This window comes from Centropristis striata, chromosome 11, assembly GCF_030273125.1.
Source record: "Centropristis striata isolate RG_2023a ecotype Rhode Island chromosome 11, C.striata_1.0, whole genome shotgun sequence".
In the NCBI taxonomy this organism is placed as follows: Eukaryota; Metazoa; Chordata; class Actinopteri; order Perciformes; family Serranidae; genus Centropristis; species Centropristis striata.
The window spans coordinates 37637516-37653635 of NC_081527.1; the positions used below are offsets into that span (position 1 = coordinate 37637516).

A 16120-nucleotide genomic window follows, 5' to 3' on the forward strand; every position below is an offset into this window, starting at 1 on the left:
TCTAAATGTCAAAATGCACAGTTTGGACGTTTGAGCCACAGTTTGGTTCAAAGCTAAGTTATTATTATTACTTTTTTTTCTTTTTGTGACTTGTGACTAAGAAAAAAAACATTCATGGGTGGACTAAATCAATAATGAATGATTAACCCTTTATCAGGCGAAGGTCGAGAAAAAATTAGCAAATTTACTAGATTAAAGTGGCAAATCTACAAGAAAAAAGTCTCAGATTTAAGAGATTTAAAGTGGCGAAAAAAGTTGCTTTTTCCCCCCACTTCTTTCTCGTAAGTCTGTGACTTTTTTCCACGCAGATTTGCCACTTTAAATATGCGACTTTTTTTCTTGTAGATTTGCCATTTTAAATCTTGTAAATCTGCTACCTTTTTCGGGCAGATTTGCAAATTTAAATCTCTTAAATCTGCGACTTTTTTTCTTGTAGATCTGCCACTCTAATCTAGAAAATGTGCAACTTTTTTCCAGACCCAGGCTGGTTTTGTAGGCCCCACAACATCAGTATCTTTGTTTGCTGTCCTTGCCCTTCAGTTTTAGGATTGTTTCCCACTATAATATAATATGCTTTATACCCAGGCCTTATGAAACCCGCTGAACAGAGATGCTGAAAGTGCTAAGGAGCAATCTAACTGGCCCGCAGCTTCTTTTTCTTCTTCCCTGAATTGGTCAACATTGCTTTAGGGTTAGAGTTATATCACCGCCTGTTGTTTTGGCATGCTCTATTTATTTATTTATAGGAGCCCTGCCAAGGAGAAATGACCCTTATTGGTACCCATTGTGTTAAAAAGGGACACCGAGAGGTCCTGAGCAAGCGTCTGTATGTGACGAGTTGGGAGTGAAAACATGTTGGCAAAGGACAAAACTCTTGTTTTGAAATTAAATGTCCAATTTCATGGGGTTGTATTTGGGTGGTTGACGTGAACTCAAATTCAAAGTGAAGAAAAGAATAATTCAAAAATATATGTCAAATGACATACAATTATATTCCCTTATATGTGAATATTTCAAAACTGAATGTGTCCATTTCTAATTCTTCATATATTTAGCATATTATTAACTTTTTGGTGTGGTAGTCCTAAAATGTGTCCACCGGTGCAACAAAATAAAGAATGTCATTATTTAATTCAGAGAATGTTGGACAGATAAGATAGATAAGCCCAAGGCACATTAGTTATGAATATTTTTTATCAATTTACATTATTTTCAATGATCAATCAATGTAAATTGATAAAAAAATATTCAGATCAATGCTTAAACTGCGTTGTACCAAAGGAATCTAGAGGAACACTTATAACCTCTAGATTCATTACAGTTTTTCACAACCGCTATGACCCGTTGTTCAATACTTTTACCGCTTTTTCAAAACTCTTCACACAGTTACCACAACATCAGCCTGTGTGGGCGATACAATTAACACAATTCTTCTTCTTTTGACACAAAATACACACATTTTACACGTTTAAAATTAGTTTTAAGTCCTTTTACACACAAGCTCAATCAAGACCAAAACAGTAGACGTTAACTGGTGAATTTTCAGTTGCTTTCACACGGTTTGTCAAAACAGAAAACCTCATGTTCAAAACTAATGGATAGAAGATTAAATTGATCACAGCTTCTACTCCTTTTTCTTTTTGTCTATTTGACAATACAGTAATGAATGACAGCTAAATGCAGATTTTTTTTGTTTACTGCAAATCCTATCATTTACTGTATTCTTCTTTATAAACATTCTGCAAAGCTGCTCTGACATGGCTCGTTCACTGTCTGTACTGAGTGTTGTACAAAAAAGGGACAAAATTCATGGCCAACAAATGAAAAATGAAGAACATAATCACAAACATTATCTGGAGTCTTGCGCAATTTTGTCTATTTTTGAATCCTTTTCATGTCTTTTCATGTCTTTGTAAGTCATTTTGTGTCTTTTTTTGGTCATTTTGTGTCTTTTTTTGGTCATTTTGTGTCTTTTTTAGTCCTTTAGTCCAACATAAAATGTGATTTTGAATCTTTTTTTTTCCTTTCAAAACACTATCATGCTCAATAAAGAATTGTAAATGTTTCAAATGTGAACAAAGGTGTCAAATCTAACATATACTGTAAGAGGGTTCCATCCAGTTCTATCATTTTATGCTAAATCTATTTGAGCTTGTCTCCAGTTTTACTTGGTATATCATCATCAAACTGAAACTGGCCTCATGGAGTTTACAGCCAGAACTTTAGAGGTAAATTTACAGTAGGGCTCCACGCTGCTTTGTTTTCTAGTCTGGATGATGAAGAAGTCTGGATTTGGTGCTTTTGGAGACTCCAGAGGGTTAATTTACATGTATGATCAATACAATAATCTGTTGATTGTAAAAGAAAAAGGAAAAAAAGTAGATAAGAAACATGCAAAGTGATTCGGTTTGTGTTCTTCCATCAGTTGTCAGTGTTTTTTATGACACTGTGCTGTGACTGACTAAATGTTTCTGTTGGAAGACAACGTGTGTCAGTGTTCTGGTAGATGTGGTGAACTGTGTTAGTGTATTATTGTATTTTGGAAGTGTGTGTCTGTGTTTAGTTACACTGGGTGATTTTGACCATGAAATTAACTGTTTGGGGAATTGAGTGTATCAGGTGTGATATTGCGTTAACAGTTTTGAAAAAGTTTTTTAGGTTCTGACAAACGGGTCATAGCGGTTGTGAAAAACTGTAAGTAAACACTCGTATGACATGCATTCAAGTATTTTAATGTATTTAGATACATTTTTCATTAAATTACAGTTGTTTTAAGATAAGTAATGCTACCTAGGACAGTTGCACCGGTGGACAAATGTCATGTTCAAAACAGAATATTTGCATAGTTGAAGAACGATACTCATTGTTTGCAGATGGATTAGATGTAGAAGAATGAACTGCGTATTAAAACATTAATTTTAATGAAATATTATCAAATTTTAGTAATATTTGTCACTGGGAACACAAAAATTGAGCGTCACGTCAACCACCCATTTAAAGGCAGTTATACAGCTTCTTTAATACAAGGACCGATAGCTATGCTTGTAAACTCTCTTAATGCTGCAAGCCGACTATTCCTACTCCTAGTCCTCCTCCACAATCAGGGACTGCAAACATCACTGTGAAATGCAGATCCTGATTACAAAAACCCCTCTGTATGTATCCTCAACTGTACTAACCCAAATTACAGCACGCTGCTTGATGGAAAGGTCAATTCTACAGCAGTGCTGCAGCAATCTTACAAGATTACTCCCAGAGTGGCAGGGAGAGGATGGATTAGCAACACACACCCTGTGTGTGTGACACAGAAGCAGCGTGTTGGTAATAGGAAAAGCAATAGCTGTAGTCAAACAGCCCAGAAAAATAAATTCTATGTCTTTTCCAAAACAATTTTTCTTGACCTGAGATATGAAGGAGAATTCACAAGAACTGAGGAAAAGAGAACCACAGTGTTAAGATAATATCGCTGCATTTACTTTAGAGTGTGTAATTATGTTACTAAGTAATTCATGGTTGAAGTTATTGATGTGGAGTGAAACTACAATGATCAGAGAAGTGACTACAAAAAGCCCATCTCAGATACTTCAGCTTATACATGTTGTTTTATGCAGGCAGCTCCTGATTGGTGTCTGTTCTTTCCTTACATGGTCTAACTCCTGACTGTTGTACATACTTACACACCATGTTGGGTTTCCATGAACCTTAGAAATGTAATGGATGTTATCACAAAAAACAGAACATCCTTGCCTCTTGACTGAGCAATTACAGCTAGCATTTAATATAAAGGGCAACTGTGAGTACTGCTACAGCATTTAGAGTTTTACTAGACAGCGATACCAAAAGGGAAAACAATTTTTACTCTAAAGTAACCTGTTTAATATTGAAGTGAGCCTGAAATCCTGAGCAGGATTCTCATGAAACGTGGATGAGCTGACACAAGTTTTTCTTCCCCATTTATGATGTCTACATGTGTCAACCTCAAACCAGATTAGTAACTAACCATGTTAACAGAACCTCTCGCAACAGCAGAGGGGCTAAAATGTTGACTGGCAGCTCTTATGGTCTATGGCAGAGGTGTCAAACTCTGGCCTGCAGGCCAAATTTGGCCCGCAGTATAATTATATTTGGCCCGCAAGGCAATACCAAATTATTATTATTATACAGCGCAAATACTACTACAAATCCCAGAATGCTCTGCTGGTGTTTTGGCTTGAACACAGTAGATCAGTGTGGAGCAAACTGAGCAACAATTAAAGTTGTCTTTATGCACTTTTTCTTGCTAGTCCAAGGCTTGAATGGCTGCACATTCACTGAAGGATATTATTATTAGTCATTTGGTTTATTATTGTTATTTTATTCTCACATTCATATTTAGCCTGTGGAAAAAAGATTACTGTTAAATTTAAATTTAAAGAAGGCCGCATATAAAATAAAGGGACATACGATTTTTATTTAAATTTTATTTAAGAAATGAATGCCATGGATGTGTTTGTTTGTTTTATTTGATATTCAATTTTGCATGTTTGCAATATTAAGTTATATCAAGCTTTGCTTGTTCCATTTCGTTTGAACTTGTTTAGGTCCATTTTTTCAATAAATATCAATGTTGGCCCGCGACTTTGTCCAAGTTTTACATTTTGGCCCACTGTGTATTTGAGTTTGACACCCCTGGTCTATGGCAAATGAAGGCCTGACCGTGTGAGGACCAAGAGCTAAGGGAGCATTGAAGGTCTCTGCATTCATTCATAACTAATGCATCTTCACTTAAATATTACATTGATTTTTGTATGGAATTATTCTGGTCAGTTTGGGTTTAGGCCCATAAATAAAATATTTATTTATTTAATCATAAAATATTATGGTTTTTAATTAATGTGAAGAGCATGTAAGTTTTCTTATTTCAGTTTTGCAGAAAACTTTAAAAATGTGTTGAGTATTCACGAAATATCGAAAAAAAAAAAAAAAAAGTTTGTAGATTGTAGGTGGTGTTGCGGTAATGAGAGAAATCAGTAAAATTAAATAAATACATATTTGTTAAAAATGTACTTTTTAGAGTTTCATGTAATTCTGTACAGGCCTGTTAATAATTCATTTTCAAAAACAAAATTAATTAATTGTTTTTCTAAGGTTTTTGGAGTTTTAGATGGTTGCGGTAATGGGATTTTTGAAGGACTTGTTTGGGGAAATGTGAACAAAAATGTGATATAGTGTCAATAAATGCTTTGAAATCAATAATCCCGATTACCCAGACCTTGTTTTTTGTGTTTAAAAAGAAAATTGCCCTATTTATGCCTATTTCAAATTTTCATGTTTGAAATCTTTGAAACCAGGTTTTCATGAGAATGACCCACTTGTGATATTCATTATAAACTGACACGACCGGGAAGAAAGTCTCATCAGGCTGGCAAACTAATAATTTTACAGGATTCTGTTTCTGTCTGTGTTTAGTGGTTGTTTAAAGAACCCTAGTATATAGCTGACCTTGTTTGGTCCATGTGATTTTGTGGGTATTTTGTGTATTTTATATTCACTGTGTTATTAAACTTTTAATGCTGTTGCTATTTTTTTAACATTTGGTTTATTTGACTTCTGGCCACAAAAAGTTGGTCTGTAACAAAAACAAAGTGAAACTAAAGCTGCTTTTGACAGCAAATAGAGACAGAAGAATGTAATATTATTATGTATGAATAGAGATAACATCCTAGAGCATTTAAATCCAAAGGTCATCATTTATCAGCCGGTTTAAATCTGCTGCTGTGGCTGGCTGCCTCTGGCATCCTCTGTCTGTGGGAGAGTTAGACAAACTGTGGCCTCTGCCTCTTATTGGCCCTTAAAGACTCAGAACAGTGTCTGTCTCCAGGCGCTGCAGAGGCAATACATTTAATTGACATAAGATGGAAAGTTATAAAGGGAATAACCAGAGAGGATAGGTCCACAGCACGGTGTTGAATGTTAGAGACAGAGACAGGTCAGGAAGGTTTTGTGGCACTTTCGTTCAAGTTTGACCAGGTTTCATGCTGTTTTGTGTCCGTAAGGGCAACTTGTAGATATTGTGTTATCCATGAAGTGACGACACGCTTACTGGTCACCGATTGGCTTACGCGGTTGAGTGACATGAAGGGGCGGGTTCCGAATTGGGTAAAGACCTGCAAGTCTACCTGTGCGAGTCCACCGAGCAAGGACACTGACTGTAAATCACTCTGTTCTCCTTTTCTACTCACTCCAGCAACACGTGCTATGAAAACATCATTCATGGCTACCGGAAACACAGAATCTGTTGCAGACAACGCAACCCTGAGAACCTTTCCAGACATTAATATCCACACTGAGAGAGCCCAAGCTTCTGACTTCCTGTCTCTTCTGTCATCCTTTGACCTCAAACAGGTCGCCACCCCTCCTACGTCTCAAACCAGACTCTTCTCCTCTGTAGAGCCCCTATAAGTGGTGGAACCAACTTCCAAACTCCATCCGATCTGCTGAGTCCTTATCAATCTTTAAGAAGCGACTGAAGACCAACTCTTTACTGAACACCTTCACTCTTGATCTACACAGATGACAACGATAAGTATCGCACTGACTGTTCGCTCGACCTAAAAGCACCATAGTAATATGGTAATTTTACTATAATTATATTCATAATTAATAATCAGTGTTCCAAATTGATAGTTTGGTAACTTTATGAGACCGATTTAGGTGAATTGGCTATATTTTTTTGTTCTTACAGATGGTGCCCTAACAAGCTATGACTTAGAGTAAATAAAGTCATATCATTTCTTAAAATTAATAATTATTTATGATAATTGTTAATAATTCTTATAGCCAACTAACCACACTTTTGAACCGTGAGATCCACACAAGTGTTGCTCAGGTTCATCCCCACATATTTGGTATCCTTATGGAAGGGATAACTTTTATGATAACGCCCTTTTATTAACATATTTGATACCTTGTGCAAGGTCATCATTGATTCATAAAAGAGCCATCCTTAATTCCCAACATTTTTGGTGACCCGTGATGGAGGCAATTGGTATCTGTAACCAGATACCCCAACACAGTGTAGTTTTAGTATGAAACACATTTTAAATAGAGCATAAAAGACGGTGCGGTGCCACCACACATTCTCACGGCAAGTTAACTTTTCATACATGTTACGTGTGCGGGAAAAACAGCAAACCCAATGTTTTGGTGGGTTTTGTACCAACACTGCATCCTAATGGACCCAAACTCAACCCACAGCACTTACTCTTGCTATGTTTCTTGACTTCATCCTTGCTTGTGTCGTATTAACTCTCATATGTACATCACTTTGGATAAAAGCGTCTGCCAAATTACATTGTAGATTGTAGCTACCTGGCAGGTTTTTCTTTATATCTTTCAGTTCATTGCTCTCCCCCTGATATGCTGGCACTGGTGAGAGGGATAGAAAGCTGAAATAGAGAGGAATACCAGGAGAGCGTGAAAGAGAGAAGTGATGAGGTTGTACATCAGAGCAGTGTGAAGCGCATTACAGTGTTCAGAAGAAAACTGCCTCTCATATACTGACCTAAAGCAATCTTTATATAAAACTTCTGCAAGTCATTTTCATCTCTCCTTTTCTGCTCTCCTTCCACCTCTTGCCTCACTTCATCTCTTCTCCTTTCATCATCCCTTCTCCACTCTCGCTTCTTCACCTCACTTCACCTTCAATGTCCTCTGCTTTTCTTGCTTTGCCTTTCATCTCTCCTCCTTTCCTTTCATCCCTTCGGCTTTCTCACCCTCTCATCATCTACCCAACAGTCCTCTCCTCTCCATGTCTCCGCTACTTCTCCCCTCACAAATTATCACCTTTTATTCCTTTGCTTGTCATATACTAACACTAACAGGATATTCAGATCCAAAATAGCACTGTGTTAAAAAGTTTGGTAACACTTTCTATGAAGACTACATCTATAGTGCATTATGAGCGCATTCATAGTGAATTATAATGCTCATTATAATCAATCATAATGCATTATGACTGCATTCATAACCACATATAAAGCTTCATGATGCACTATATCAACAGTTATAAATATAGCTTATAATGACTTATAAATCCAAGTGTCTTATGAGTGCTCTTGACTGGTTATAAACTACAGGCTGACTGATGAGGCTTATAATACATTACAACTACTCATACCCCTCTATACACACACCTCAACAATCAATTGTTATAAGGACTCATAGGATGCCATAAGTATAAATAAATGATCAATGTATGCTTTAAGTAAAGTGAGGTTCATATAGACGCATCTATAATGCAGTATAGCTAATCATGATGTTTCATTGTTGGCGTTAAGTAAAGTGTAACACATTTTCATGCATTTAAAAGAAGCTATGCTGCATCATAAGTCATTTAGTCAGATACCAAATATAGAGAATTACACTAAGATTAGGAATGTAACGGTAAAGCTCAGTTTCAACCTGTAGGGGGCAATCCACGTGCATATTTTGTCGACAAAATGTATATTTTTAAGTGTATTTTAAAATGTACTGTCTTTTTCTCTCTTTTTTTTGTTTTATTCCTTAAACTGTAATTAAATCCCAAAACCAAAGTTTTCATATGTAAACCCTTATATCTACGTATTAAGTAGTGTTGGTGATTGATTGAGCTCCAAATCTGTGAATCTTAAAAATATACATTTTGTGGACAAAATATGCACGTGGATTGCACTATAGATGTAGTCTTCATAGAAAGTGTTACCAAAAGTTTTTTTAAAATGCAAGGGACTGCATTAATGGGAAATGTTGCTTCTGAAACAACTTAATAGAATGCAGTAAGGCTGCTGGATGGATCCATGGTAACAAGGCTTTTCAGCCAAAGGGTAACAATCACAGGAGAGTTGTACGCACTGAGAATTACTATTGCTTGGTTTGTTTGATCAAAGACTCAAAGAATCAGCTTTGTGTGTAAACACGTTTTTTTTGCATTGCTCTCAGTGTTCTTACACAGGTTTAGACATTACAACTCAAAAGCAACTAGAAAGTGCACTCAGTAGAGTTGAGAATCTCCTGCAGAGCATAGCTCTGATTGGAAACAAGCATTTTAAACCTTGTTGGCTTATCATCTTGGAGACAGTCCTGACAAGGCAAAGGGATCATGTTGTAGTTATTTTGAACAATTTCTTCATACCACTGTAGACTACGGTCTGTAGTAGTAATGTACTGGCAGTCTTTCAGATGCAGCTCCTGGCAACCTGGTCTCACAGAAATCCGTGAAATAGCCATGGATTTCGCTTAACTCAAAATCCGTGGAATAGCCACGGAATCGCTCAAATTTCCGTGAAACTGACACGGATTTGGCTACAATGCAAGTTAATGACAGTCATATCCCGTGGCTATTCCATGGATATCTGTTCCTATTGGTTTGTTCCAAGTCACGTGACTTTCAAGGTCCCGGCGGTCAGAACAAAAACATGGCGGACAGTTCTCTCATTTTTAGTGAAAAATCAATATTTTGACTTAGTTTCTGCATAAAAATGGATTTTGATCACATTTCTAGTGAGAAATATATGTTTTATTTTCTAAATCTTCACTCAGTGAATGTACATAATCACTTTGTATGTTGGAATAGCCACGGGATATGACTAAATTATATTTAAATTAACTTGCATTGTAGCGAAATTTGTGTCAGTTTTACGGAAATTTGAGTGATTCCGTGGCTATTCCATGGATTTTGAGTTAAGCAACTCTGTGGCTATTTCACGGATTCCTGTGAGACCATGTTTTTGCTAATATACGTGACTTGGTGGGGGGGTTGTCGTAATCTTTAGGGCAGGGGGGGGGGGGGCAACCTTTACTAACTAAAGAGCCACTGTTGGCAAAAAAAAAAAAAGAGAAAATCACGGAATGGAGCCGCAAACCTTATATTGAGCCTTAAATGAAAATGAAACAGCCTAATAAGTCTAAATTAGCCTACCAACATTATTAATAGTCATATTGAGCATTTATTAATATGATTTTGAAAACTAGTCTATCTCGGGGAACTCAAAACTAAACTCAAAGTTGGCAAAACGTAAAAGTTAAGGCGCCGGGCTGGAGACTTTCGTAAGCTATGAAGCACATTTTAGTTGACTTAAATGTAAAAACTTTTTTAAAATATTGTGTAAAAAAGGCTATACAATTTTACAATTGAGGAATACAAATAGCTTTTGCTCTACACAATTGATAAATTAACATTTTAATGTAAAAATATGTATATAATTTTTTTTGTCTCAGCCATGGGGAGCCCCTGCAGGCGGCCTAAAGAGCAGCTATTCTCAACCTTGGGGTCGGGATCCCAATTGGGGTCGCGATGATTTCTGGGGGTCGCCAAATCATTTTGGAAGTCAGCTCTGTCTCCACTGTGTTAAAGTGTTCATGTGTTTTAGTCTTTTTGGTCAATTAATGTCTTTTTTTGTTCATTTTGTGTCTTTTTAGGTCATTTTGTGTCTTTTTTGGTCAATTTGTGTCTTTTTTTGGTCATTTTGTCTTTCTTTGATCATTTTGTGTCTTTTTTGGTCATTTTGTGTCTTTTTTGATCATTTTGTGTCTTTTTTGATCATTTTGTGGTCAATTTGTGTCTTTTTTGGTCATTTTGTGTCTTTTTTGGGGTCACGGACAACATACATGTTAAATTGGGGGTCGCGACTCAAAAAGGTTGAGAACTACTGCTCTAGAGGATGAAGAAGACATTTAGACATTTTTTTATAGTTCACTATGCTCTTCTGCATTTTGATATTTAACTGGTTGAATCCTCTTTTCTCATCCAGGCTCCCCTCTCTCTTCCCAACTGTGCTTCAGATATTATCTCTACTTCCTACTTTCACCTGGGCATTCCTCTTTAACTATTCTTTACTCACCTTACCTCACCTGTGTGTTTCTGTGAGCAAGATAACTCCTTCCATCAGTCAATGTCGATGCACACTATATGAGTGTGTGTGTGTGTGTGTGTGTGTGTTTTTAAAGTGGGTTCTGGGCCTGCACTTCAACCTCCCTGTTGTTGTGCTCAGAGCAATCAATAGAAAGCAAGACTTCATCATAGTGAGAAAAGCTGCTGCTCAGCTGTCACAGCACCCTACAAAACAATGACTCAGTGAGCCCTGGGGAGCTCCGTTTGTGTGAGTGTGTGTCTTCATGTGTGCTTTTTTGCACCTCAAGCACATCTGTTTCCACCTTCAATACTCCAGCCACATAGCATAACCCTCAAACACCAACACACACACATGTAAGGATGCACATACACACTGAGGTCCCCCAGGGTCAAGTCCTCACCTTCATAAAGCTTCCAGTGTCAATGTCACGTAGCATCACTGTCACAGTGGATTACATTAGCCTCACTGCTTTCATGCATCCCAACTGGCCACTGGACACTAGCCACTGCAGTGTTTATGCACACGCAATATGATGTCCTGCGAGTGTTTTATATCATCTTCTGCTCGCCCCAAGATTCTTTAGTTCTAACTTCTTAAACCACAACTGAAAACCCGATTTTTCTCTCTCTTTTCATGCCAAAAGTACAGTACAGCCCAACCTCATGTAGGGAAATAAACACACAAAAAGAATAACAAATAAAGTACCAGTCATGATGAGTTCATGCCAGTTCATGCCAGTTTCCCACCATCACTTTACAAATGACCAAAAAAAGACACAAAATTACTAAAAAATTTTTTTTTAAAAAGACACAAAATTACCAAAAAAGCCCACAAAATGACAAAAAAGACACAAAATGACTGAAAAAGACACAAAATGACTTACAAAAGACACAAAATGACAAAAAATACACATAATTAGCAAAAAAACATGCACAATTATTTTTAAAAAAGACACAAAATGACCAAAAGAGACACAAAATGACAGAAAAATAACTAAATTACTTAAAAAAGAAACAAACAGGACACAAAATTATTTTAAAATGACACAAAACGAGACAAAAAAAGACACAAAATGACCAAAAGACACAAAATTACTAAAAAAGACACAAAATTACCCCAAAAAAGACACAATTATTAAAAAAACGACACACAATTATTAAAAAAAGACACAAAATTACCTAAAAAACGTAACCAAAGGGACCTTCCACACACAACACGGTAAAGGGCCATTCATTTAAAACTCACATTAAACTTTCATATCAAGGTGAGGGCCACAAAATATGGTCACGAGGGCCGCAATTGCCCCGCGGGCCGCGAGTTTGAGACCCCTGCTTTACAGCATGTGCTGAGATGTATGCAAACTAGTTAGCAAGTAAACTCAGATAAAGGTTGAACAGTTGCGTGCAGCTTCAAATTGCAGTACCTCATTAAAAAAATCTCCTGGACAATCCTGAACACATAGTGTTTATTTTGTAGACAAACATGGAAGAATATAAATCCAGTGTGTCCACACAGTCAACATCAGCTCCTGTCACAAATAGAAGACATGTTAACAGCTGGCGCACACACACACACACACACACACACACACACACACATCTCACTTGACAACTAACATTACAATATAGCCTATTAGTGCAATCAAATCTTCAGCTTGGATCCATGAAACTTGTACCCACAAGCTCTGCACGAAACTTGGGTGTCATGACTGATGACCAACTGACCTTCAAGCAATCGACACAACTCCAGGTTCAGGCCCTTGTGTTATCCCGTTTAGACCAAGGTTATTATAGTTAACGAAAACTAACGAAATAACGAAAACTAGAATTGAAAAAACATTTTCGTTAACTGAAATAAAAATAAAAATGAGAGTTTTTAAAAAACGATAACTAACAAACTGTATTTTATGGTTACAAAACTAACTAAAATTATAGTGAAAATGTCCTTAGTTTTCGTTTTTGTCAACTTTTTTCATTCATAATTCAGTGTTTCTATTTGAACATGCAACACGTGGTAAATATGTTTACTGAGACTGGGATGTTTACACTAGAACCAAAATACAAAACACCCAGAACTGTAAGAGTTAATAACCTTATTGGGGCTGAGATGATAAACCAAAGGAAATAAAGGAAACATTTATTATGACCTCTTTGAATCACGCATCCAACACATAGCCCATTACAAAAAACTAAAACTAACACTAAAACTAATAAAAACTAAACTAAAACTAAGCATTTTCAAAAAAAAAAAACTACACTAAAACTAGAAAATTCACTCTAAAAACTAACTAAAACTAACTGAATTTGAAGACAAAAATTCACAACGAAATGAAAACTAAAACTAATAAAAAATCCAAAACTATTATAACCTTGCTGCAGACACCACAATCATCCATCTGATGTGAATATTAAGTAGCCATGTGGAACATGCAGTCGCTTCACAATATGATTCCATCAGACCTTATAACTACACTGTCAGAACCTATGTACGTACTCGTACATACAAAGAAAAAAAAACAAAACAAGCACATATTGATTCCCTAACACACCATTAGCAATTTTATTTCACTTTCATTTGAAACTGTGATATTTTATCACCTTTGAAGCAGAAAAACAATGGGATTATAGGTGTTACATGGAAGCCACCTGCAGTAAACAACCACCTCCATCAATGCAACATATGAATGCTTTTATTTTCATTGTGAAGAAAGGTGTGCATTTCTTTATCCCACCCACTGAACAGCTGTGGGTAGACAGCAAGCAAGCTGCATCAGATTGATTGTAAATCCTTAAAATTAAAATCCAAGATGGTGATATAGTGCCAGACCTTCTCACCAACAAAAGGTTGAATCAAACAGAACATGTTTAATGTTTCTGCTACTTTCTGCAGAATATTCCCCTGGGCAAAAGCGAAAAGAATGCACCACTCTTTTTGAAGATTAAAGATTTAAGTATATATTAAGTCAAATTATAGTGTTTAGACTAACCCTTCTTACATATTTTACCACTTTTTTCTCTGTATTTAAAGTTAAGAGGTCTCTTAAAAAGAAAAGCAAACACAACAACAGGTTAACCTAATCTAATGTGGTATACAACATTATTTATTTGGAAAAATCTTGTAATTTTTTTTACATCAGATTGTCTTAGAGTATCCATCCACTGTGTACAGAGGGGTTCCCCTATTACAAGTATATGTAACCTTACTGTGAGAGTGGAGGGCAGTGCATACAACATATTTTCATTTCAAGATTATTTATTAGTCATCTGCATTATTTACTACATATATAGTAAATTGCAGCACTGCTGGAGTTTAACATTGCTTTAAAACAGAAGAGTTTTTAATTAACTCAACAAAATATGACTGAGTGAGCTTAAGAAATGTCATTTCATCAAGTAATTACTCCATGAAAAGGCATTAAACACCAACAAATATATGCTCTCTGCTCACACATACTCAAAAAAGACAAAAAAGAGTGAAAGCAGGTTGTTTTTTTTTCTGGATTCATGAACTCCAATGGAAGAAAAACATTAAAGACGTCTTACCTTCCCAACGTACTGAGGTTCAGGTCCGATGTGTTCCTCCAGAACGAAGAACTGGTTCCAGATCCATCCTCTCTTGGGCCGATGCTGGGAATCCTTGTCTGTCTCCGGTAACTTGGTTTCATTACTCTGTACTCTGAAAGATGCTTTGGAGGTCTTGGAGTCAGAGTTGGCATTTGTGTTTATTTGTGAAGATGGGAGTTTGGAATGGGATTTAGAATTGGATAGCGAAGCCGGGCTGGTATTGTAGTAATTGCTAGGATTCATTGTACCAGATGGATCAGACGTTTGATTAGATAATTTAGTGCTACGAAATGACTTAAAATTGGTTTTGGCCATTGGCTGCGACAGTGATCCAAGCCTTGGTAATGGATTGGTTTTTGGGTGGATTTTTGGGTTGTTTAAAGTATTTCCTGCCTCCTGATTGGTGCTTGATTTGTACGCCAGCCCTTGCCTTGAACTGGAACTCTGTTTGGTGGCATGCTGGAGCTTGAGTCTACTGCTTGAGTGTGATGTAATGGTGGAGATTGATGATGGAGAGTTTGTGTTGGCCGTATGGCTGTCAGTAAGATAGGACATAGGCTTGAACTGAGACTTGCTCCGGAGCTTCTTGATGGAGCTTGAGATCTGGCTCGGACTCTGTGGAGACATGTGTTTTTCAGGACTGGAGCTTGGCAATGGAGTTGGTTCAGGCATTGATTTGAGTCGCGGATTAGGATACAGGATGGGGTTGGGATTAGTGTGGGGGCTCAGATCGACCCGGGTCCCATAACAACTCTGGGAGACAACACATAGGAAGACCACCAGAGGACAAAGACAGGAAATTGCAGCCACACCGGCTGGAACTTGCATTGTAAATAAAGAACGGTCCGGAAATGTCGTCTCCTCTCACTTCTACTGTGTCATACCACTGTGGGCGTACACAAATACAGGTACACACCCACTAGTGACACTCAAACACACAGGTGGACAGTCCTTTTCACAGTGCAGGGCAGCCAGGATTTTCCACATGATGTGGTCCAAAGGATCATTTTGTACAGTACACTCACAGTTCACAGAAATATAAAAAATAACTCCTTAAAAAAGAACTCCATGTGTTTAATTGTGTGGACATGAGATGTTACTATATGTCACAGTATTCTTCCTCCTAACATTGTTCCCATAGTTGAGGATTATGAGGATTATTTTGAAAAATCCAGAGCAGAAGCAGTATTTTTTTTTAAGAAACCAGTCCATATACTTGTGGTAAAGTCCATGGCCAACCTTTTTGTTTCAACACTGTATCCAAAATCCACTATGGCCAGAAGCTGAAGTCCTTTTTCTTCATGCTGAAAGCAGAACCTTAGAAAGCCGATTGATGGTTCAGAGGCTCACCACTTCTGCCCTGCAGGTCTGCTCTTCCTGAAACAGAGAAGATGAAATCCATTATCCATCATCTATTCACATTTTTTAACTGGTAAGAACAATAAAAACAAAGCCACAATAGAAATTGACTGACTCGGCCCAGTGGCACCATCTTCGGAAACCTCTCATAGTGAAATTATTTATTATTATTATTTATTACATGGCTAATTTGAACAAACTATAACCACTCAGCAAAGGTTGTGTTAAATAAACAATCTCTGAAAAACAGTTTTTACAGAGAGGAGAATTGTTTTGTTGAAGTAGACCAAGTGTTAAGGCCAAGCTCTGATTAAGGATGATGTTTTC

General features: G+C 36.9%; 1 protein-coding gene across 1 annotated transcript in view; it reads right to left on the reverse strand.

Annotated features, from left to right (window-relative positions):
- Positions 1-15799, reverse strand: part of LOC131979884 (cadherin-18-like) — a 74468-nt gene extending 58669 nt beyond the window's left edge. The window contains exon 1 of the mRNA XM_059343957.1: positions 14414-15799. Coding sequence (XP_059199940.1) covers positions 14414-15262 — 849 coding nt within the window. The 5' untranslated portion in view covers positions 15263-15799. The remainder of the gene's footprint in view (positions 1-14413) is intronic.
- Between the last annotated feature and the right edge of the window lie 321 nt (positions 15800-16120).